We start from the raw sequence: 23,597 nt of genomic DNA, 5'->3' as shown, positions 1-23,597 counted from the left end.
GACTAATTCCTGCCTAGCCAATCGTTGTAGTAGATTACGTGATTCTTTAGATAATTCATAGCATTACCTAATCCTTTGTACATTAGGCTCAAATAGAGCTGTTTTGAAAAGCTTTCATTGTTCGAGCCAGCTCTGGCCAGGAGAAACTCAGCCAGGTAGCCAGTTCTGGTCAAGCCAGGTCAGGCCAAATTAGGACCACGTCAGTTCAGTAGCGTTTGCAGAATAAATCTACGTTGGAACCAACCTTACTGTTGTTAGTCATTGTCTCAAGGATAGTCAACAGCCGTAATAGATCCCGGCCCCAGGAAAACCTTTTCCCAGAGGAAGTTTATTGAAATTTCCCCGTCCATCCGTTTATTTGTGAAGGCAAAATCCTGTTTTCACATAGTAACGCACATTCTGCTTTTTTTCTTAAACAATATCTATTATTCATAGAATTTCGACATTCGGCTTTCTCAGTCGAAGTTGGAGTCAAGCTACCTTCAAATGGTATCCTGCTCGAACAAGCTAAATCAGGTGAAGATCTTTTACTATGGCCAAGTAATTATTTCGGAGAATTGCTGATTAAATTTACGAAAAAACGTGCTTCCAATGTTTTGCGGCTCGGGTTCTGGAAAAAAAACACTTTTCACTACTGCTGGATAAGTCGTCCACTAAAACTATGTTTGTTGAATAGTTACAAAGTAAAAAAGCCGGTCACAAACAACGATTTCCTTCTTCTATTCCGCTCGCGTGTATAGCGAAAAAGGAATAACTTACTGGAGGACACTTTAAAATCAAACTTGAATTTTAAATATGGCATCAAAAGATTTAAACATAAACGGTGTTCTCAAATCAGAAACTGATCTATTTGTGGTCGACATCTATGAAACAACCTCCAGTCTCTTATCGTTGTGGCCTGTCCAAGAAGTTCTAGGCATGATTGCTGAAGAACTTTAATAATAATAATAATAATTTACATTTACATAGCGCAGACCTCTATATGAATATATTCAGTCGCGCTTCACAATAAGATAAAACTATGGCAAAAGTAACTAAGTTATAAGAACCTATTGGAACCTACGAGTCTCTGCACTCAAAGAGAACAATAGCCTAGCTAAGTGAATAAGAAACATGAGTAAAAATAAAAATGTATTTGAAAGCTAGATTAAAAAAATTAGTTTTGATAGCAGTCTTGAAAGTGTCCAATGTCTTTATGTTACGAATTGTCGAAGGTAATGCATTCCAAAGATGAGGTGCAGCTGATTGGAAGGCACGGTCACCAAGGGTTGGACGGGTCCTGGTGCTTAATAATTCGAGTAATAAAGACTCGTTTGACCTAAGAGAATTCCTGGATCGCTTTTTAATGCTAATTAAATCAGTCAAATAGTTAGGGGCCAGACCATATAAACAGCTAAATGTCAAAAGGAGAATCTTAAACTTTATACGGTAACTAATCGGGAGCCAACGAAGGTGGAAAAGTAATGGCGTAACATGGAAGTATTTTGGTGATCCAGTGACCAACCGAGCTGCGGCATTCTTTATCCGTTGGAGTTTCATGATATGTGAATTCGGGAGGCCATATAGTAGACTGTTACAATAATCTATTCTACTGGTTATAAAAGCATGAACCAATGTTTCGGTAACTGAACGACTGAGATATTTCCTAATTCTACGTATGTTATAAAGATGATAGAATGCGGATGAGTAAGTTCTGTTAATATGACTAAGCATGCTCATCTTCGAATCAAACCAGATTCCTAAGTTTCGAACTTCAAATGATGGAGCAGTTTTGGAGTCGCCAACCGATAAGATACTGATGTTACTGACTTTCTGAAGTTGTTGTCGCGTTCCAATCAGAAGACATTCTGTCTTATCTGCACTCAGCTTTAACTTGTCGGTCTGCATCCACTGACTAATGTCAGCGATACATGATTCCATGGCAGTTAAAGTAATCATTGCATGGTGGGGGAGGGGGGCGGGGGGTAAATTCGAATTAGCCCGATTTTACTTTGTGAAAGCCGGAACTTTGGCTCTATTTCTGGAGATAACACCACAAATTATGCCAGAGATGCTAACTTGCTAACTTGTCGAGCCCTAAAAAATCATGAGTCTTTATACATGAGATGAGATGAGATGAGATGTCGCAAGTGGTAATTACTGATGACTTATTCTAGTAAAATTAAGTGTCCTTGTACGTGAATTTATCAGCTCCAAGGGAAGAGTTTGATTAATATGTGTCCACAAATTCATTTGAGAAAACCATATCTCTTGTGAACAGACAGAGCACTGGTCATCTTTTACCGCAAATTAAAAAATCCGCTTTCCTCCGGCCTCATTTTTATCACGTAGTACAAAGAAAAAAAAAAACAGTTTCTGGTGGACAGGATTACAAAATTTTGCCGCGTTCCTGTTTAACGTATAGAGTCTGCGTTGATATTACGAAACAAGTGATTAAGACAATTAAAGACTTCCCTTATTCTAAGAATTAAGCTCACGATCGTTACTGACTTCGTCAAACGGTTCCGTAATCTACCATTCTTTGTTCTTTATTTTCCGCTTAAATGAAATCTATTTTCTACGAAGGGATGATAACTGAACGAAAAGTCAACAACGGAAATGGAGGAAATTTTTCAATACTCGTTTTTCACTTCTTAGGCCTGTTTTTAGCTCTGATAGAACGTTTTAGAATGATCTCTCTTTTTCGATTAATAACAGCATGATGAATCTTACGAGTTCTTTTTATTATTGTGTTATATAGATACGACAACGTCCATGCATTGATTAAAATTGGCGAGGAAATTCTTCCCCAAACAGGCTCCATGTCTTAGAAATGCTTTTGGTTATAAGCTTAATATGATAATGCACACACATAAAAATTTTCACAAATTAAAAGCGAAACAAATGAGCCCTTACGATTTACGAGACTTTCAGCAACAAGGATAAATTCCTGTTAAAAATGTATTGAGACTTAATAATGCATCGACTAACCTCTTAGAATGTTTAAAGATCATTCACTGACCATCATCCATGTTTGCCTTACTTTTAACAACTCTACTTTGTTGGAGACGTTTCCTTTAAGAGCTCGCGAAGAACATACCTTAAGTGCGATGAAGAGGAACAAAAACTTTGTCATCGTTTTCTTCAAGGTGCCACTTCAGATGAACCCAAAGTTTTGTACATATTAAACGATTACACTTCTGTCGGCTTTTTTCATTATGCAGACAAAAAGTGGTCCCGTGAGGGCTGCTACTTCAGCGACTAATTTCAGTTTGATATCGTTTTGCATATGTCAATCATTCAAAATTTCAGCTGGCAGATCAGAGATCAAGTAAAATACTGTTGACAGTTGGGAAGATACATTGGAAAATTTATTGCAAAGCTACTTTGATGTTAAATACAAATTACTCAACCAAGTTTTTCTTAGATATTGGTAAACCTGGATGGATCAGTAATGCGTAAAATAAAAAAGCCATCCATGACCCGAGGCAAAAAGCATTCAAAATTGTCAAGCTGTTACAAGGCTGTGGAACCTATTGTTTGAATTTAAAGAACATTTAAAACAACTTTTTCAGTGAAAAACAACGGTTGGAGTATGGACATAGTTTTAAATCAACCGCGGTTTAAAAGTTTTTTCGGAGAACGTTTTGTTGGGAAGCATTGAAATATAAGCTAATTTTTTTTTTTTTTTTTTTTTTTTTTTTTAATATCATGTTATCTTATTATGACGTTTTTACGACTTAATATCTTATATTCATGTATGGCGGAAGAGCCCCCAGGGGGGAGCTATGCAATAAAGTGTGTATGTATGTATGTATGTAAGCATTCCAGCAGCAATGCCAGCCGCCACCGACAGCAGAAAATGGTGGCTGACGGCCCTAATCTGTTAGTCAATCAAGAGGGTCTCAATGGAAGGGGGGGTAATGTTGACGGTTGACGGTTAAATTTGGCTAAATATTAGGTCAATTGACGGTTAATTTTTTGGAATGTCGTTTATGAAACGAATTAAACGCGCGAATTTGGCTGTAATTTTTCATAATGACGCGTTTGTGAAGGACCGGTAATTTTTAACACCTTCAGTATAAATAAATGACATACGTTTTACGACACCGGAAGTGTTTCTACACCGGAGGTCAGTTTTGTCGCTAACCAGTTTTACTTGCGAATAGAAATTAAGGACATAAATTTATTTTTGTGAGATATCAAAACTTTTATTTATACACAACAGAACTTGACCCCAATTAAGGCAATCGTTTAGTTCTTAATTAAAGATATCTAAGACATTTGACAGCTAACATTTTGCTTGCTTGTTTTGACAGTTGACGGTAAAAATATTGCGTTTATGACGGTCAATGGTTAATATTTTGGCCATTTGACAGTTGACGCTTAACCTCATTGAGACCCTCAATCAAATGACGGTGAGAATTTTCACAAAAATTCCATTTATTTACATTACTTTTAATTTATTGGGTATTTGCGGGCAAAAATGTATTTTTAGCCGCTTGCACGCTCACCTGATTGTTCAGGCTGTTTTGTTATTTGATTTAGTTCCTATCTCCCAAAAGTCACGAGAAGTGATTATAATAGCAATAATACCGTTTTATGTTCTTAGGTATGATTATGTTTTGTGCCCTCCTCAGAGCGAACATTACACTAGGTATGGTTGATGTGGTTTCAGACAATTTTCTTAATTCCCCCATCTATGCCTCAGTCGTTTAGGTGGATAGATATTAAAGTCAGTTGATTTTTAGATAATTCCCCATCTTATTTAAATTTTTTTTCGAAAAGACAGACGACTGGTCGAGGCTTTCAACGAAATTGGATCTGCAAGATAATGGTTAGATTCTTGTCCAGTTATTGCCTCCATCAGTGGTCAACCTCACAACTACACAGTAGACTATCAATGAAACAATTTATTGTAAATTTATTTAGCAGCATTTCGAATGAATTTAGCTGATTCTAGATAGTTGTGAGTGATGTAGACAACCGAGTAAATCATTTTTATGATATAACGAGAATGAAGGGGGCCTTAAATAGTTCCCTGTGGAACAACAAAGTTAAGAAACCTCTCGGCTGATTTACTGCAACCGAATTTACAGGTTAGCTTACTGTTACTCAAACAAGAAGAAAAACCATATATTATGGTGCACAGTATAAAATGCCATTCTCAGATCAAGGGAGACATGAGGGTCTCAATGGAAGGGGGGGGTAATGTTGACGGTTGACGGTTAAATTTGGCTAAATATTAGGTCAATTGACGGTTAATTTTTTGGCCACTTTTTGACTCTGCAAAGTAATTTATGTAAAAACAAGCAACATATTCAAAATCTAGATAGAGTCAAGTAAATATTTTTCCAAAAAAAAAACTTGGGCGAAAAATTTTTCAATTTTACCAAATTTCAACCAGAGGGCCCCCTTAAATACAAATTACTCAACCAAGTTTTTCTAGTTCACACCTGTCAGTTAAAGTTCTCCCTTCCACAAAGCATATTTGCCATCGAGATAAAAGCTAGTTTTGAAAAACTCTACTGGAAACTGGAGCGGACACTTGCTGATGACAAGAAAGAGTTAACTGCCGCAACCCTCCGTTCTATTGCACTTAATTACATCGAGTGCAAATCACCGAAGCCGCCAAAACCACTTCAAAGGGCTATAAAGCAGTTGAAACGACTTGACAACATCGTCGTCACGAAGCCAGATAAAGGTACTGGTGTAGTCATCATGAACAAATCTGATTATATTAACCTGCTGAGCCAGGCATCTATCAATGATACATCGAAGTTCACACCTGTCAGCCTGCAGAGACCAAAAACGAGAGGCCGCCCAGTAAAGCATTACCACCCTCTATTGGAGAAGGAAAAGCACCTTGCATCTGTTGTACTGAAGATCTTACCAAAGCAGATTGCCGACTGTGTTTGCCAGGCTGGCTCACGCCTTGCCCATCTTTATGGACTCCCTAAGACACACAAAGAGAATCTATCGATGAGACCTATCCTATCTGCCACCGGCACTTACAACTATGCCCTCGCCAAGTGGCTTGATGACAAACTGAAGCCCCTGTCAAGCAATCGCTACACAATATCAGATACCTTCTCCTTCGCCGATGAGATTCAAAACCTACTCATCGACGAGAATGACATTCTGGTATCTTATGACGTCACGTCACTATTCACTAATGTGCCGCTTCAAGAAACGATCGAAATCATCGCTGAGAAGGCGTTCGCTGACAACTGGTTTAATACTACACACGACCTCAGCATTACAAAGCCTGAACTGGTTCAACTTCTAGAAGTTGCAACTATGAATCAACTATTCCAATTTGATGGCAATCTTTACGAGCAGACCGATGGTGTGGCCATGGGTTCTCCATTGGGCCCACTTATGGCAAACGCATTTCTCTGTTCTATCGAAGAGAAACTAGATAAAGACAAAAAGCTCCCTGAATTTTACAGAAGGTACGTGAATGACACGTTTGCTATTGTCACAAGTGTACCAGCGGCAGAAGATTTATTATCAACGCTAAATAACTGCCATCCGTCCATACACTTCACCATGGAGCTAGCATCTGGAAAAAAGTTACCTTTTGTCGGTATGGAAGTGCTCAAGAAAGGCTGTAAACTAGAAACTAGTGTTTATCGGAAACCAACAAACACAGGCCTATTGCTTCATCACCAGAGCCACGTCGATAAAAGGTACAAGAAATCACTACTTAAGACCATGTTGAATCGTGCATTCCGCCTCTCGTCCACATGGGAGTCCTTCAAATCTGAATGTGATAATCTAAAGACGATGTTTACAAACCTCAAGTATCCCGACCACCTCATCAATTCCACCATCTCTCACTTCGTCACCTCAGTTAGGTCGGAAAACCCTGGAGTGCAAGCTCAATTATCCGTCAACGAAAATGCTGTTCACCGAGTGGTTTTGCCTTTTAAAGATCAAAAGTCAGCTGACGCAGTGAAAAGGCAATTATCAGATCTAAGCAACAAAATCGATCACACCCTTCATCCCGTGTTCAAGAGTCGCAAAATCTGTGAAGATCTCAGAGTACGTGAGCCTAAACCTCCTATAGTTAGCCAACAATGCGTTGTATATAATTATAAATGTGATCTGTGTGATGCAGAGTACGTCGGGTACACCAGCCGGCATTTACATCAACGTATAATGAGCACCGTAATTCGGCCATCGGCAAACATCTAAAGAACGACCACGGCCTACAAACCATCGGCGACCTGACCAAGCATTTCAACGTACTTAAAAAGTGCACCGGGAAACTGGACTGTTTAGTTCATGAAATGCTTTTCATAAAAAAGATGAAGCCCTCTTTGAACAAACAATCGGATTCCATACGCGCGAAACTATTTATTTAATAGTTTACATTTATGAACTCAACACGCGCAATTATTTATTTAAATATTTTAAATATTTTAAACTTTTTACGTTTGCCACCTTCGTACGGTATAAATTAACTATTCATTTTTATTCTCTTCTCACTTGAGAATGATGACATGGAGTCATCGAAACGTTGTGTATTTTTCTCGCTAGTGTTTATTCTTAAATGTCTAACAAAATCTAATGTCATTCTTAACAAATCTTAAAATAAATTGATGACTGACCTTTTCATTACATAAAAGAAAGTTAGAACAAGGATTTAAAACTCTCGACTAGCCTACGAGCAGACTTTCGTTATTAGCACTACAGCTCGAGCGTTCGTTCGCCCGAATAAAAAAAAAAAGCTTTGAGAAAAGCGAGCGGGCGAGAGGCCTAAAAGCGATCTGGCCTTGATAATAAGGACCTCAGCGCCCGTTGGCAAGATGAAGCGAATCCTGTCTTCCGATTGGCCATGCCAGATCCCATGCAGGCCTTTCACTGGGCAGCCTTACTCAATGCCTTAGACTTGATCGCAAACGGAGACACGCTCATGCCTGGGTAATTTTCTTAGATTAATAAGTTTTGTTGAGCACACTTCTTACTTGGCACACAGACGCTGCTTATACACAAACAAACCTGTTGTTTTATTTGAAGAAGCAATGATGGGGTTGTAGTTGAGTCTTGGTGGCCATTTGTAAAGTTTTGTATTATTATATGCTCCCGCAGTCTCATTTGCTGTAAGAAAAGAGAAGCTACCCATTATGTTGCTTCTTCAAGCTGTTAAAGCAAATAGTTTGTACACAAATGTTCGATCTACAGATCCTTTCGATGTTTAGCGTCTTGTGGTTAAACTTTTAATCTTTTGGATTTATCCCTCGTGGTTACTTTATTTGACTACACCGGATTTATATCGAGTACCATTTCCGGCATTCGTGATGACAAGAAGCGCGACATCTTTGCATCATAACCTACGTCATTTAATGATGTTACACCGTCTGTTTTATACAGACTTGCACAGGTATGAAACATGGAGAAGGGGCTATACCTATTTGAGTATTGAAACAGGGAATATTCTTTCAGAAATGTATTTCTTTAATCCGTCTTAAAATGCGCATTTTTTAAACAAACGTTCTTTTTTATCCGGCGAGTTCGGGTTAAGTAAGTAATTGTTACATAGTCAACAAGTGTAACTAAACTTTACCAACTTTGATACTATCTCAGATATTTTAAAATAGGTTCTTAACGTGTTTCTTTGGTTACCTTCCAAGAGAAAATAGCCATCCTCTGCTAGTATTTCATCGCAACGGTTGTTTACACCATGTTTCAACGATAAAGTCCCAGCAGCAATCTCTCCTTCAGGTGCTATTATCTGAATGACTCCTCCTGCTCCGCCACCCAAAGATTGGTCATCACTGTCTGGTCCGCTCCCTCCATCCACAATTAGTTTTCCGTTTTGATGTATAATTACCTTTGATTAATCATAGCAGAGTTTTTGTTCAGTTTCAACACTAACTACAATAAATTTAAAACGGGTAGAATTCGAATTGCTATTGAACTCACATTTACCTTATGTATCTAATAATTATTATTTTATACAAAACTGAACTCTATCATCGATTTATATATCAGAGGTCCTTTGACATTAACCACACCTGATTATATTAATTCAGGTTACTGACCTTAGATGCCTTAAGGCGAATAAGTCCTCCTGAGCCCCCAGAACACGCTCCTGTGTTGTCACTTTGGGCCTCAGCCATAATAGGGGCACCTAGAATTGAATCAATCTCACATTTTCGACTAACGCCACTTAAACAACAAATAACCATTAATTTCCCTAGCTAGGAAGATGAATCGTTTCCTAAATCTAAGTCTGCAGCCTGAACTTTTTTAGCGTCAAAATAGAATTTTCGTAACGCTCGAGACTGACATCTGTTGAGCTCGATACTACCATGAATTCTACGTGTAGTATGGGGCTAGTATCTGAGTAGTATACAGCCGTGATAATTTTGGCTTCATGTAAAGCGCTTTTCTCTTAAGGATTGCAGTTTTCCCATGAAGGCTGCATTGCACTGATCAAATTTTGAAAGAAGAACTTCGGTGCAGCAAACTATTCTTCTATGGTTAACTTTCGTCTGTGGAACTGACGGAACAGTTCAAAAGACAAACAAAGAATGTGATTGTGGATGGTGCTGTTGTGGACTAGATGGTTGGCCTGATCAAACTTTAGGTAGTCCAGTTCTTTTGAAATAACCAAGCACTTTGTCTGCATTTTGGCTGATAACTCTTTACACAAAGAATAACTTTACCACGAAAGTGTCAAGTTAATCACATCGCTTGAGTAACGGATAACAAATTTAACTCATCTTGTACAGTCCGTGTAAGCACAGTTTTACCAATCGCAGAACATGAGACTTTTGTAAGCTTCGACTTATCAATTCTCGCTCTAACTTATCATAACAACTATTCAATCGCAGCATTCGATACATTTGGGATATTATTTAGAGGATAACATGGCAAGTTCAATACCTATGATTATCTCTCCATTAACAGCGACAAGTTCTATGGCTCCTCCACCAGAAACTTCGCCTGGATTTTTCACGCATGAACCTAAATAAAAAAATTAGTCAGTCGTCGGATAACAACAATGCATGCACTTTTTGGCCGGGATATATCAGGCAGTCAAGCATTTTCCGCTTCTTAAAAGGACTGAAACATTTCTTTGGTTTGATAAAGTTTAGTGATCGAAACACTCGCTTCTGTTTCCGAGCTTGTCGCATGGAAATCTATGTGACAAGCAGAGTAAATATCTCGACTATTACGTGATAGATACCAGAAATAGTGATATCTGCGGCAATTCATAGGCTACATGGATGTGCTGTCGTTATTTAAGTATTTTGCTCTATTTGAACAGTTGCCTTCAAATGAAAACAATAATTATCTCACCTCCACTTCCTCCTAACAGAGAAGCTGTGTTGTTTTTGTCATATGGTTTAGGCAAACTAAAGTGGTTGTTGCTTTGGTCCTTATTTCTTCCTCCGTTTCCTCCATGACTTGCGCCTGGTATAAATTTGCTAGGCAGTGGGATGGTCCTGTCAGTTATTTTTAATCCCCCAGGTCCAAGTCCTAACAATTAGTAAACCACCAATTAAAACTTCATTTGAAAAGAAGTAAATCATCATCACTCGCAAAATGTGAACATAAATAACTCCTAATGTGGGAGTATGGGCAAAAGGTCACGCCTATTCTTAGACCCTCCAATGGTTATCACGAAATTTCCCAGTTTGAAAAAGCAACCAGAGAAACTTGTAGACACATAAAAAGATAAAGGGAAATATATCCGTTCGTGCGTGAATGATGAAAATAGTAATGATAGTAGTAATGATCATAAACTTTATACACCCATGAAAAAAACACACAACTATATACCAGGTGATAAACCAGTGGCCCTCGTAAATAATGAATTGTTCAAACCGTAAAACTACCAATGTTAAAAGTATAACAAAAATAACATAAACGAACAGCTAAAATATGTAAGAGTGCAACTATGAACAAAAATAAATTTAACGCTATAAATATATTGACAAAGAATTGAATTAAAAGATAAAATGGTCTGAATGCCTACAACCGTTTATGAAACATTCAAACATTGACCTCTTAGAGCTAACTGTTGGGAAAACATCTTTCAGCGCGTGAGGTTTTTTTCATTCTCCTTTGTACTCTTCACCATATTCCTTCCTCTGATTTCCGAAAAGAAGAACGTTTTGTTTGTCTTTGTAAAATGTAGCTTTCAAATTGCTTATATATGGTTCTTCTTTTTGCCCGCTGTTAAAAAATGTTGGTCCGGTCGGTACTTCTTTCGCGCTTTTATATCCGCTGCTACGAATAAGTTTTCCAGTGAATTCTTCGTTGCCTTCAACAAATCAAGCAGTTATTATCACAAAAACCTCATCAGAAAAAATCTCCTGTTGTAAAAAGTTTCCCAATGCCTTTCGTTGCAGAGGAACTATCAATTATTGATTGTCAAGATTGCTCACGCGATTAAGAGAGGACACACTTTGTCTCAGCCAATCAGAATTCTGCAACTTTGCTCAGTATGTGGTAATTTTTCCAGTCATACCCAAAAAATACCCGAGATGCAAATGCATGGAAGGTATTGTGTGCATACATCCACAGATTATTCAAAGTTCGCATATAAAGCTGCATAGTTTTCAGCTTGAAATTTACACCGCCCTGAGTCATCTATCAACTGCTAAACAATGACGTTGTCAATGCTGCAGGAATAAAAAATATTTTTGATTTCGTCCCTTGATTGAATGTGTGTCCTTTTTCTGCTTTGGATCCCCTACTTGATGTTTTACTTACTTTAAGACAGAGAACAAATTGGAATTCTCTCAGCTTAACGGAAAACGAAGAACATCTACTGTAAATGCCTGAGCTGACGTCAATTTGAAAGTGTGCGGAGTGATTTTATTAATATATCCGTGGTGCAGTATCTTAGATGCTTTTTCAAATTGCCAAAGATAGCTCCTTTAGAAAACTATACTAAACGTGCTCTTCTTTTCAGTCTCCATGCGTTACTTTTCCTCGGAAAACGCATCTTGGATTTGTTAAGTGAGAAAGATGAGAAAACGATGGCAAAGAAGGGGAGGAATTTTTTCCATCAGATATAAAAATTTGGAGAAATGAATCTGTCTCGTGCCTACGAACAAATTGTCTCGACAGGTTTTGCCCATTAACGTAAGCTCCTTATGAATCGTCCAATCTTACTGGGAATGGCACCTAGGGGAGAAAGTGTAAAATGTCTTAGCACGCACCAGATTCATGCTTTCATTGAAAATATTCAATCCAGTTGTGTTATTCAGAGTTTTAAGGCATTACCATAAAGAGATTTATACTTTTATAACGAAGAAAAGCTCTCTATTTCTCTAAGAGTACCTCTTTCAACACGCGCTATTGCTAGATCAATACGAAAAGGGCGAGGATTATAAACGAACTAGCCTGCAGTGCCGGCGTATTTTGGGCGAAAGAGTGCACATTTTCGTATAAGGCCGCCATCTTAGATTTGGTAACTGTGGAGGATTGGGGCGAGGAAATATTTGCCGAGGGAGTAGGTGTTAAGTGGAAAAATGGGCAATGGGGAAGAGGAAGGGGAAGGTTTCCTTCCCCTCCCTCTCTCCCGTTGCAGGCTATAAGCGAACGGTCGAGTTAATTAAGTGCAAATGTGCCCAAAAATCGAACATTTTCAAATTATGGTGGCAACAGCGAAAAAAATCGATTCGACTCATATTCTCGAGTTACGTTGGCCTAAGAGTGAAACAAACCACTGCATACTTCGTTTGGCTGAATATCGATTTATTTTCGAGAAAATCGATAACAACTGTTTTACGCCAAAATGTGGCTTTTGAGGCTCAAAACTTCAGACGCTTCTCGGAGCGTCGCTTTATAAAATGAAAACACCTGGATTGATAAAAAGTACCAAATCTTAAAAAATAAGATCAAAACATATGTTGATTGCAATTTAAGTAATTCTTGACATTTATTTACACAATCTAATTGAATTTATCCGACCTATTTCCAACTAGATTAAAAATAGGTCAAGAGTAGCCCGTGATTTAACTATGTGCCAAACAAAATAACTATCCGAGGGCTGCTAGGGATTAATTCCACGCCTATTCTTAGACCTTCCTATGGTTATCACGAAATTTCCCGGTTCCTCGAAACTCCCCGCGTGCATCCATAACTCGATAGACGTACGCTAAGCATGAAACAATTCTTAAATTTTTCATGGTACTTGGATGGATGAAGCCTTTTTTAGGACAAAAAAGAGCGAAAGATCTGTAAAGGGAATAGCCCATCATGTATCACTGCAGATGTGCAACAGAGATAAGTGTAGTGTTTAAATATTTGTTTACTTAAAAGAAGTTTTATAAGGGTCAAACCTGGAAAACCACGACTTTCGCTGAAATGTTTGAACTAGCCAACGTTCAACAGCTTTATAACCGTGCTGTTTCTTCCCCAGAGGCTACTGTGCCTTGTTAAGTTACTCGTGCTGGTAGTAAGACCACGACCCAGGTAGCACACGTTTACATTATTCACACTCATCTTTTCCCGGCACTGGTCCAAAAAAAGAAAAAAAACTCACGCCTGGAAATGAAACCATTTCTGCGTATCTCAGAACTCAAGAAACGCTTCGAGTAATCATTGCACCAGCTGATACAGCAGGCTCGAGTGCGAGTCGGTATACCTACTTCAGTCAAATACGGTACTTGCATTTTGGAAACAGTGACTTTGAAAAATGCACTCAACTAGTTAGTTATTTAGAATTCTTTCCCAAGAAGTTAGCCGAGTAAGTAGTGATCTATCCCCCTCAAACATGGTCGGGTCCAAAGCCATCAATGCATTATATGGCGAAATATCATAGAGCGTAGCTGATGCGTAATGACCAATTTAACATAAGCCTGTTGTCTGGTCAGACCAGAATGTTCACGCCCGTTGGAAAAAGACTGACATCTAGATTAAACAAGTAAACAAACCCATGTTTTGCCTATCTCCTTAATATTTCCTTCCAAGATGATAAATTTAAGAAGCGAATGACTACTTCTTATTGAAGTCCAAAGCCAATCAATGCTTTATATGGCGATATATTATTGAGCGTGGTTTGATATATCAAAAGGAACTCGGCGCCTCGAATTTAGAGCCTCTCGTCAACCCCAAACGAAGCTTTGCACTAGGCGAGGGACAAATTGTCGTGGTATGTATGTTAACAGGAGGAGAGAATATGGTTGTTTGGCTAAGAATTAGGTCAACGTCGTCTTTTGGCCCGGAAAATCGAGACAAGTGGAATGGCTCTCAATCCACCTTAAACAAGCAAGAAGAGGTATAACTACTGTTTCCCGTTTTCTGGATCGTTTGTCGAAGTCACAGTGCACTCTTACTGTAGTTTTCAACGAGCAGCAGATATCCTTATAAGAAGAACGACACGCACTGCTTTTGCAGAGTTCACATCTTTTCTCTGCATGCAATTCGTTTTATGCCAGTTTCAAGGTAATTTCTGTAATTAATCAAACAATCTATAGCGATTAAAATAGTAAGGAAGAGAAAACAAATACGATTCAATCTTTCAGCGTCTTAAAAAATACTTATAAGTCATTTTAAATCCTGACCTCTATTCAAGGCAATTGTCATCTCGATCGGTTCCTTCTCACACAAAGCCCCAAGTGTTTCTGGATACTCAGTGTGGTATCAGCGATTAACGATCAAAACACCCCTCTGGATTTCATTTAATAGGTTTGACTATAACTCATTTTTAAAACAACATACCGTCAAGTGAAGAAAATTAAGTAAGAGTGCAGGGAAGTTGAAATCTTATCAACAGTAAAATAGAGTAATATTGTAGCACGCAGTGGTTTTAATCACCGAACTAGGTTTACCTTTCGTTCTTTTTGTCCTAAAATGAACTTTATCAAACGAAACAATAATTCACTAAATAAAAATTTAACTCAATAAGGATCGGAGTTAAATAATTGTTTGCTCCTGTTTCCTTTATGTAACACTCAACCATAGTTCCTGTAGCCACGTGCTTCACAGTCAAATATTTTTGCAGAGTTGTCGATTTCAGTGGACCTCATTTTGAATTAATTAGCGTTATTCCGCACACGAGTAACATGTCTCTGAACGAACAACATTAATCCCGCGGACGTTTGGTTCGCGGTCTGGTTGAAGACTATATTTAAACAAAGATCTCTTACGTGAAGTAATTACAGCCTCCTTCTCGACGAAATGGAAATGGAGAAACCCCGTGATACGCTTTGTAAACTCATTATCAATGGGTGTTGACTATCCTGCCAAGTTATATCGCTATTATGGGAGCGATGCAACAATTTCAGGACTGCAATAACCTTTTGTGATACAGCAATACGAACGATAAGATGATATGTTAAATAAGCTGTAGACTGGATGTAAAAAGCGAAACAATTGAGTTTGCGTGTGAATGTGTACATTTTCGAATAACTGACTGCACCGTCAAATCAGCTCATTTTCTCCAACTTTAAAATTTGATTAAATCGCACAGAATCATTACCCCAAAAAATCCTTTGGAGATCGAAAAGAACCACACTTCGCCTTCCAAAAGCCAGATTTTCAGTCGATTATTTTATTTACCACATAGTTAAATAACAGGTTGCTTTTGACCTATTTTTAATCTTGTTAGAAGAGGGTCGGATAGATTTAATTAGATTGTGTAAATAAATGATGAAGAATTGCTCAAATTGCCGTAACACATGAATTGATGTTGCTTTTCAAGATTTGGTACTTTTTATCGGTCCAAGTGTTGTCAATTCGTGGCGCGACGCTCCGAGATTCGTCTGAAATTTTGAGCTTCAAAAGCGGCAATTTGGCGATATGCAGTTGTTATCGATTTTCTCCAAAATAAATCGATATTCAGCCAAACGAAGTATGCAGTGTTTTGTTTCACCATGAGGCCTACCTAACTTGAGAATATGAGCCGAATCGACTTTTTGGCTGTTGCCACAATATTTTGAAAATGTTCGATTTTTGGCCACATTTGCTCTTAAGCGCTTTAATATCCGCTGCCGCGTATAAGTTTCCCAATGAATTATTCGTTGCCTTCAACTTGATCAAGCAGACTTTATCACAAAAAAACCTTTCCAGCAAAAATCTCCTGTTGTAAAAGTCTCCTAGTGCCTTTCGTTGCAGAGGAACTATCAATTATTGATTATCAAGGTTGCCCGCGCGATTAAGAGAGGATGCACTTTGTCTCAGCCAATCAGAATTCTGCAATTTTTCCTAGTATGTTGTAATTGTTCCAATCATACCCGAAAAATACCCGAGATACAAATGTATGGACGGCACTGAGTGCATATATCCACAGATTATTCAAAGTTCGCTTATATATGAAGATGCAGAGTTTTTTAGTTTGAAATTTATACCGCCCTGAGTCATCTATCAACTTTTAAATAATGACGTTGTCAATGTTGCTTGAATAACAAAAGCGTTTTGGTTTCGTCCCTTGATTGAATGTATGTCCTTTTTCCACTTTGGATCCACTACTTGTTGTTTTACTCAGTTTAAGAGATAGAGATCAAATTGAAATTTTTTCTGCTTGGCGGAGGAAGAGCATCTAGCGCAAATGCTTGAGCTAAAGTGAATTTGAAAGTGTGCGGAGTGATTTAATGAATATATCCGTGTTGAAGTTTCTTGGGTGACGTTTGAAATTATAAGAGATATCTACTTTCGAAAACTATACTTAATGTGCTCTTCTTTTCATCCTTTCCGTGCTGTTTCATTCATTACTTTTCCTCGGAAAACACATCTTGGAATTGTTAAGTGAGAAAGATGGAAAAACACTGCAAAGAAAGGGGAGGAATTTTTTCAAACAGATAGAAAAATTTGGAGAAGTGAAACAGTTTTGTACCTACGAACAAATTGTCCCGACAGGTTTTGTCCCTTAACAGTGCTCGTTTTGTATATGTGCACGATCCTTCGCAGTAAAGCACACTATTATATAGTGTGCTTTACTGCGAAGGATCGTGCACATATACGTTTCATAACCGCAGTTCATATATATGTATTTCATATATATTTGTTGAGTGCTTGTTTTGTTGAGTGAAAGTTTAGGCATATAACAAAGCGCGTTGTCCAATTAGTCCAATAGGCGAGTAGATGACGCATAAACTGTCCTATTAGTGCTCAAATCGAGTTGTTGACAGCCTTCAAAATTGATGATTTTCAAATCAGTTTAGATTTGTCATTAGATAAAGTTCTTTGGGCATCTGTATCAAAAGGTTTAAATGCAAAGGTCGACTTAATAATTTCGACGGAGAATTAGACTTTTCCGGCTTTGTCTATTCTCAGAGCAAAAACTTAAGGCATTCAAAGCGCGTCTCACCTGGGTGACTCTCTGAACGTCTCTCCAGTAGGGATAAGTACGGAGGCAATTCAAACTCTTCTACCCTTTATATAATAATTGCCTACTCTCAGAGAAAAACAACAAGGCATTCAAAATGTTTCTCACCTTGATATAATTTTGTTTTTCGATATCCGACTTCCTCTTCTGTAGAATTCTGTGTAAATCCACCAAGACATGTTGTATCAAATATTTTCTCTCCACAAGTCATGTTCACATCAGTGTGTATCGAGATGTTACCATTCTGACTCTTTAAACTCAGAGCATACTTCCCGAACACTTGAACTGTTGACCCGCTCCAGAACACAATGTTACCACTGAACTCTATGTGAGCAACAAGATGGCTGCCATGTGGAGAGCTTCTTTCCTGAAGTGTTGACTTGTAATTAGCACTCGAACTGCAGTTAATGGACGGAGCAGTTGTGTTAATTTCAAGAAATTCGCCTCTCTTTATTATAAAGGAACCAGCTGAAAAAGAAAAGTGGTATTTTGCTATGACTAAAAACTATTCAACTGGTTTCCCTTGATACGGATGTCCAATTTAAGCTATAAGTAGAGCGGTTGTCCACTTGTTCAGTTAAACAGCAATATGGTCTATTTCTCAAATTCTTGCAGTTTTCTCTTAAACAAGACTGGTAACAAATCATCAAACCAAGTCATAAGACTTACATTCACTTCCTTAAATCACACACGCCTGGAAGAGTTTCTCTTTCCTTTCTCCAACAACATTTGTCTAAACATGACCATTCATTACCTTTTGCAGTTAGTACATGACTTAAAACCCATTTCGATGGAAGCACCTTCGACCCGAAATAGCTCAAAAAATATATAAACTTCAACGTAGAAACTGTGAGATCTTGCTAAGCTCAGCAAAACGCAAATGCTACCAGTTCCCATTCAGTCAACCGTAAACAGTTGTTATTAGATCATAACTGTAATTAGCGTTAAACTGTAACCGTCTCCTGTCATGTCCTTTTGTGTAGCTGTTATCCACCAGAGCTTTTCGAAAGTGACTAATTCCTGCCTAGCCAATCGTTGTAGTAGATTACGTGATTCTTTAGATAATTCATAGCATTACCTAATCCTTTGTACATTAGGCTTAAATAGAGCTGTTTTGAAAAGCTTTCTTTGTTCGAGCCAGTTCTGGCCAGGAGAAACTCAGCCAGGTAGCCAGTTCTGGTCAAGCCAGGTCAGGCCAAATTAGGACCACGTCAATTCAGTAGCGTTTGCAAAATAAATCTACGTTGGAACCAACATTACTGTTGTTAGTCAATTTCTCAAGGATAGTCAACAGCCGTAATAGATCCCGGCTCCAGGGAAACCTTTTCCCAGAGGAAGTTTATTGAAATTTCCCCGTCGATCCGTTTATTTGTGAAGGCAAAATCCTGTTTTCACAGAGTAACGCACATTCTGCTTTTTTTCTTAAACAATATCTACTATTCATACAACTTCGACATTCGGCTTTCTCAGTCGAAGTTGGAGTCAAGCTACCTTCAAATGGTATCCTGCTCGAACAAGCTAAATCAGGTGAAGATCTTTTACTATGGCCAAGTCATGATTTCAGAGAACTGCTGAATAAATTTACGAAAGACCGTGCTTCCAATGTTTTGCGGCTCCGGTTCTGGAAAAAAACACTTTTCACTACTGCTGGATAAGTCGTCCACTAAAACTGTGTTTGTTGAATAGTTTCAAAGTAAAAAAGCCGGTCACAAACAACGATTTCCCTCTTCTATTCCGCTCGCGTGTACAGCGAAAAAGGAATAACTTACTGAAGGACACTTTAAAATCAAACTTGAATTTTAAATATGGCATCAAAAGATTTAAACATAATCGGTGTTCTCAAATTAGAAACTGATCTATTTGTGGTCGACATCTATGAAACAACCTCTAGTCTCTTATCGTTGTGGCCTGTCCAAGATGTTCTAGGCATGATTGCTAGTGAACTTTAATAATAAGAATAATGATAATAATAATAATAATAATAATTTACATTTATATAACGCAGACCTCTATACGAATATATTCAGTCGCGCTTCACAATATCGTAAGATAAAATTATAGCAAACGTAACTAAGATATAAGAACCTATTGGAACCTACGAGTCTCTGCACTCAAAGAGAACAAAAGCCTAGCTAAGTGAATAAGAAACATGAGTAAAAATAAAAATCTATTTGAAAGCTAGATTAAAAAAATGAGTTTTGATAGCAGTGTTGAAAGTGTCCAATGTCTTTATGTTACGAATTGTCGAAGGTAATGCATTCCAAAGATGAGGTGAAGCTGATTGGAAGGCACGATCACTTTATTACTTGATAATTCAAGTAATAAAGGCTAGTTTGATCTAAGAGAGTACCTGGATCGCTTTTTGATGCTAATCAAATCAGTCAAATAGTTAGGGCTAGACCATATAAACAGCTAAATGTCTAAAGGAGAATCTTAAACTTTATACGGTAACTAATCGGGAGCCAATGAAGGTGGAAAAGTAATGGCGTAACATGGAAGTATTTTGGTGATCCAGTGACCAACCGAGCTGCCGCATTCTTTATCCGTTGGAGTTTCATGATATGTGAATTCGGGAGGCCATATAGTAGACTGTTACAATAATCTATTCTACTGGTTATAAAAGCATGAACCAATGTTTCGGTAACTGAACGACTTAGATATTTCCTAATTCTACGTATGTTGCAAAGATGATAGAATGCGATTGAGCAAGTTCTGTTAATATGACTAAGCATACTCATCTTCGAATCAAACCAGATTCCTAAGTTTCGAACTTCAAATGATGGAGCAATTTTGGAGTCGCCAACAGATAAGATGCTGATGTTACTGACTTTCTGAAGTTGTTGTCGCGTTCCAATCAGAAGACATTCTGTCTTATCTGCACTCAGTTTTAACTTGTCCGTTTGCATCCACCGACTAATGACAGCGATACATGATTCCATGGCAGTTAAAGTGGTGTTTGCATGTGGTGTTTGTGGTGTTTGTAGTTTGCATGGTGGGGGAAGGGGGCGGGGGGTAAATTCGAATTAGCCCGATTTTACTTTGAGAAAGCCGGAACTTTAGCTCTATTTCTGGAGATAACACCACGAATTATGCCAGAGATGCTAACTTGCTAACTTGTCGAGCCCTAAAAAATGAGTCTTTATATATGAGATGAGATGTCGCAAGTGGTAATTACTGATGACTTATTTTTAGTAAAATGAAAAGTGTCCTTGAGCGTGAATTTATCAGCTCCAAGGGAAGAGTTTGATTGATATGTGTCCACAAATTCATTTGAGAAAACCACATCTCTTGTGAACAGACAGAGCACTGGTCATCTTTTACCGCAAATTAAAAAATCCGCTTTCCTCCGGCCTCATTTTTATCACGTGGTACAAAGAAAAAAAAAGCAATTTCTGGTCGACAGAATTACAAAATTTTGCCGCGTTCCTGTTTAACGTATAGAGTCTGCGTTGATATTACGAAACAAGTGATTAAGACAATTAAAGACTTCCCTTATTCTAAGAATTAAGTTCACGATCGTTACTGACTTCGTCAAACGGTTACGTAATCTACCCTTCTTTGTTCTTTATTTTCCGCTTGAATGAAATCTATTTACTGCGAAGGGATGATAACTGAACGAAAAGTCAAAAACGGAAATGGAGGAAATTTTTCAATACTCGTTTTTCACTTTTTAGGCCTGTTTTTAGCTCTGATAGAACGTTTTAGAATGATCTCTCTTTTCTGATTAATAACAGCATGATGAATCTTAACGAGTTCTTTTTATTATTGTGTTATATAGATACGACAACGTCCATGCATTGATTAAAATTGACGAGGAAATTCTTCCCCAAATAGGTTTCATGTCTTAGAAATGCTTTTGGTTATAAGCTCAATATGATAATGCACACACATAAAAATTTTCACAAATTAAAAGCGAAACAAATGAGCACTTACGATTTACGAGACTTTCAGTAACAAGAATGAATTCCTGTCAAAAATGAATTGAGACTTAATAATGCATCGACTAACCTCTTAGAATATTTAAACACGAAGGCGCGCTATAAAAGGAGCCTTAGGTCCCACTGGACCGTTTGTCAATCAACCGTCGTGTGATGTAGAACTGTTAGAGTCAAGTCAACTTGAGCTACAGCTACTCCAAGGCAGTGAACAACGGGCGCATTCCTCAAAATTGTTTTATGTCTTCATCACAATACAAGAATTTTTGAGATTTGTATTTCCTTTCTCCAATGGAAACTGTCTTTATTTGTGGCGGTAAATTTGAGATCGAAGTCGCTGGTTCGCACGTTACCTCGTACCACCATGCTGGTGGAAGTAAACAATAGATATCTCATTAGCTCCTTTTGTTCGTCTACCAGCATTTGAATTTGACCCGCACACGTCAACGGTGAGTAACAAATGAGCCTAGGTCTTCCCAGGGAAGACTTCTTTATATAGCGCGCCTTCGTGTTTAAAGATCATTCACTGACCATCATCCATGTTTGCATTAATTTTAACAACTCTACTTTGTTGGAGACGTTTCCTTAAAGAGCTTGCGAAGAACATACCTTAAGTGCGATGAAGAGGAACAAAAACTTTGTCATCGTTTTCTTCAAGGTGCCACTTCAAATGAACCCAAAGTTTTGTACATATTTAAACGATTACACTTCTGTCGGCTTTTTTCATTATGCAGACAAAAAGTGGTCCCGTGAGGGCTGCTACTTCAGCGACTAATTTCAGTTTGATATCGTTTTACATATGTCAATCATTCAAAATTTCAGCTGGCAGATCAGAGATCAAGTAAAATACTGTTGACAGTTGGGAAGATACATTGGAAAATTTATTGTAAAGCTGCTTTGATGTTAAATACAAATTACTCAACCAAGTTTTTCTTAGATATTGGCAAACCTGGATGGATCAGTAATGCGTAAAATAAAAAAGCCATCCATGACCCGAGGCAAAAAGCATTCAAAATTGTCAAGCCGTAACAAGGCTGTGGAATCTATTGTTTGAATTTAAAGAACATTTAAAAAACAACTTTTTCAGTGAAAAAACAACGGTTGGAGTTTGGACAAAGTTTTAAATCAACCGCGGTTTAAAAGTTTTTTCGGAGAACGTTTTGTTGGGAAGCATTCCAGCAGCAATGCCAGCCGCCACCGACAGCAGAAAATGGTGGCTGACGGCCCTAATCTGTTAGTCAATTAAGAGGGTCTCAATGGAAGGGGGGGTAATGTTGATGGTTGACGGTTGACGGTTAAAAATGAGCCCTACTGACGCATGACGGCTAAATTTTAGGTCTATTGACGGTTAATTTTTTGGAATGTCGTTTATAAAACGAATTAAACGCGCGAATTTGGCTGTAATTAACATAATGACGCGTTTGTGAAGGACGGTTAGTTTTTAACACTTTTATAAATAAATGACTTACGTTTTACGTCACCGGAAGGGTTTCTACACCGGAAGTCAGTTCGGTCGCTAACCAGTTTTACTCGCGAATAGAAATTAAGGACATAAATGTATTTTTGTGATATATCAAACTTTTATTTATACACAACAGAACTTGACCCCAATTAAGGCAATCATTTAGTTCTTAATTAAAGATATCTAAGACATTTTACAGCTAACATTTTGCTTGCTTGTTTTGACAGTTGACGGTAAAAATATTGCGTCTATGACGGTTAATGGTTAATATTTTGGCCATTTGAGGGTTGACACTTAACCCCATTAAGACCCTCCATCAAATGACGGTGAGAATTTGCACAAAAATTCCGTTTATTTACATTACTTTCAATTTATTGGGTATTTGTGGGCAAAAATGTATTTTTAGCCGCTTGCACGCTCACCTGATTGTTCAGGCTGTTTTGTTATTTGATTTAGTTCCTATCTCCCAAAAGTCACAAGAAGTGATTATAATAGCAATAATAACGTTTTATGTTGTTAGGTATGATTATGTTTTGTGCCCTCCTCAGAGCGAACATTACATTAGGTATGGTTGATGTGGTTTCAGACAATTTTCTTAATTCCCCCATCTATGCCTCAGTCGTTTAGGTGGATAGATATTAAAGTCAGTTGATTTTTAGATAATTCCCCTTCTTATTTAAATTTTTTTTCGAAAAGACAGACGACTGGTCGAGGCTTTCAACGAAATTGGATCTGCAAGATAATGGTTAGATTCTTGTCCAGTTATTGCCTCCATCAGTGGTCAACCTCACAACTACAGAGTAGACTATCAATGAAACAATTTATTGTAAATTTATTTAGCAGCATTTCGAATGAATTTAGCTGATTCTAGATAGTTGTGAGTGATGTAGACAACCGAGTAAATCATTTTTATGATATAACGAGA

General features: G+C 37.9%; 1 protein-coding gene and 1 pseudogene across 1 annotated transcript; one reads left to right on the top strand and one right to left on the bottom strand.

The window, feature by feature from the left end:
- The first annotated feature begins 5,464 nt into the window (after nucleotides 1-5,464).
- LOC148735219 (uncharacterized) lies at nucleotides 5,465-7,559 on the top strand (annotated as a pseudogene).
- A 20-nt stretch (nucleotides 7,560-7,579) lies between these two features.
- On the bottom strand, nucleotides 7,580-17,819 carry LOC148735218 (uncharacterized). Its single transcript, XM_088755270.1, has 6 exons — nucleotides 17,384-17,819; nucleotides 10,294-10,473; nucleotides 9,877-9,957; nucleotides 9,030-9,118; nucleotides 8,611-8,818; nucleotides 7,580-8,085 (listed from the first exon to the last, which is right to left on the bottom strand). The coding sequence occupies exons 1-6, from the start codon at nucleotides 17,484-17,486 to the stop codon at nucleotides 7,949-7,951; spliced, it is 798 nt and encodes a 265-aa protein (XP_088611396.1). The 5' UTR covers nucleotides 17,487-17,819; the 3' UTR covers nucleotides 7,580-7,948.
- Nucleotides 17,820-23,597: the final 5,778 nt, after the last annotated feature.

This window comes from Stylophora pistillata, chromosome 3 (assembly GCF_964205215.1).
Source record: "Stylophora pistillata chromosome 3, jaStyPist1.2, whole genome shotgun sequence".
NCBI classification, from domain to species: Eukaryota; Metazoa; Cnidaria; class Anthozoa; order Scleractinia; family Pocilloporidae; genus Stylophora; species Stylophora pistillata.
The sequence above is the reverse complement of the archived record's forward strand: the minus strand, read 5'-3'. Positions and strand labels throughout refer to the sequence as shown.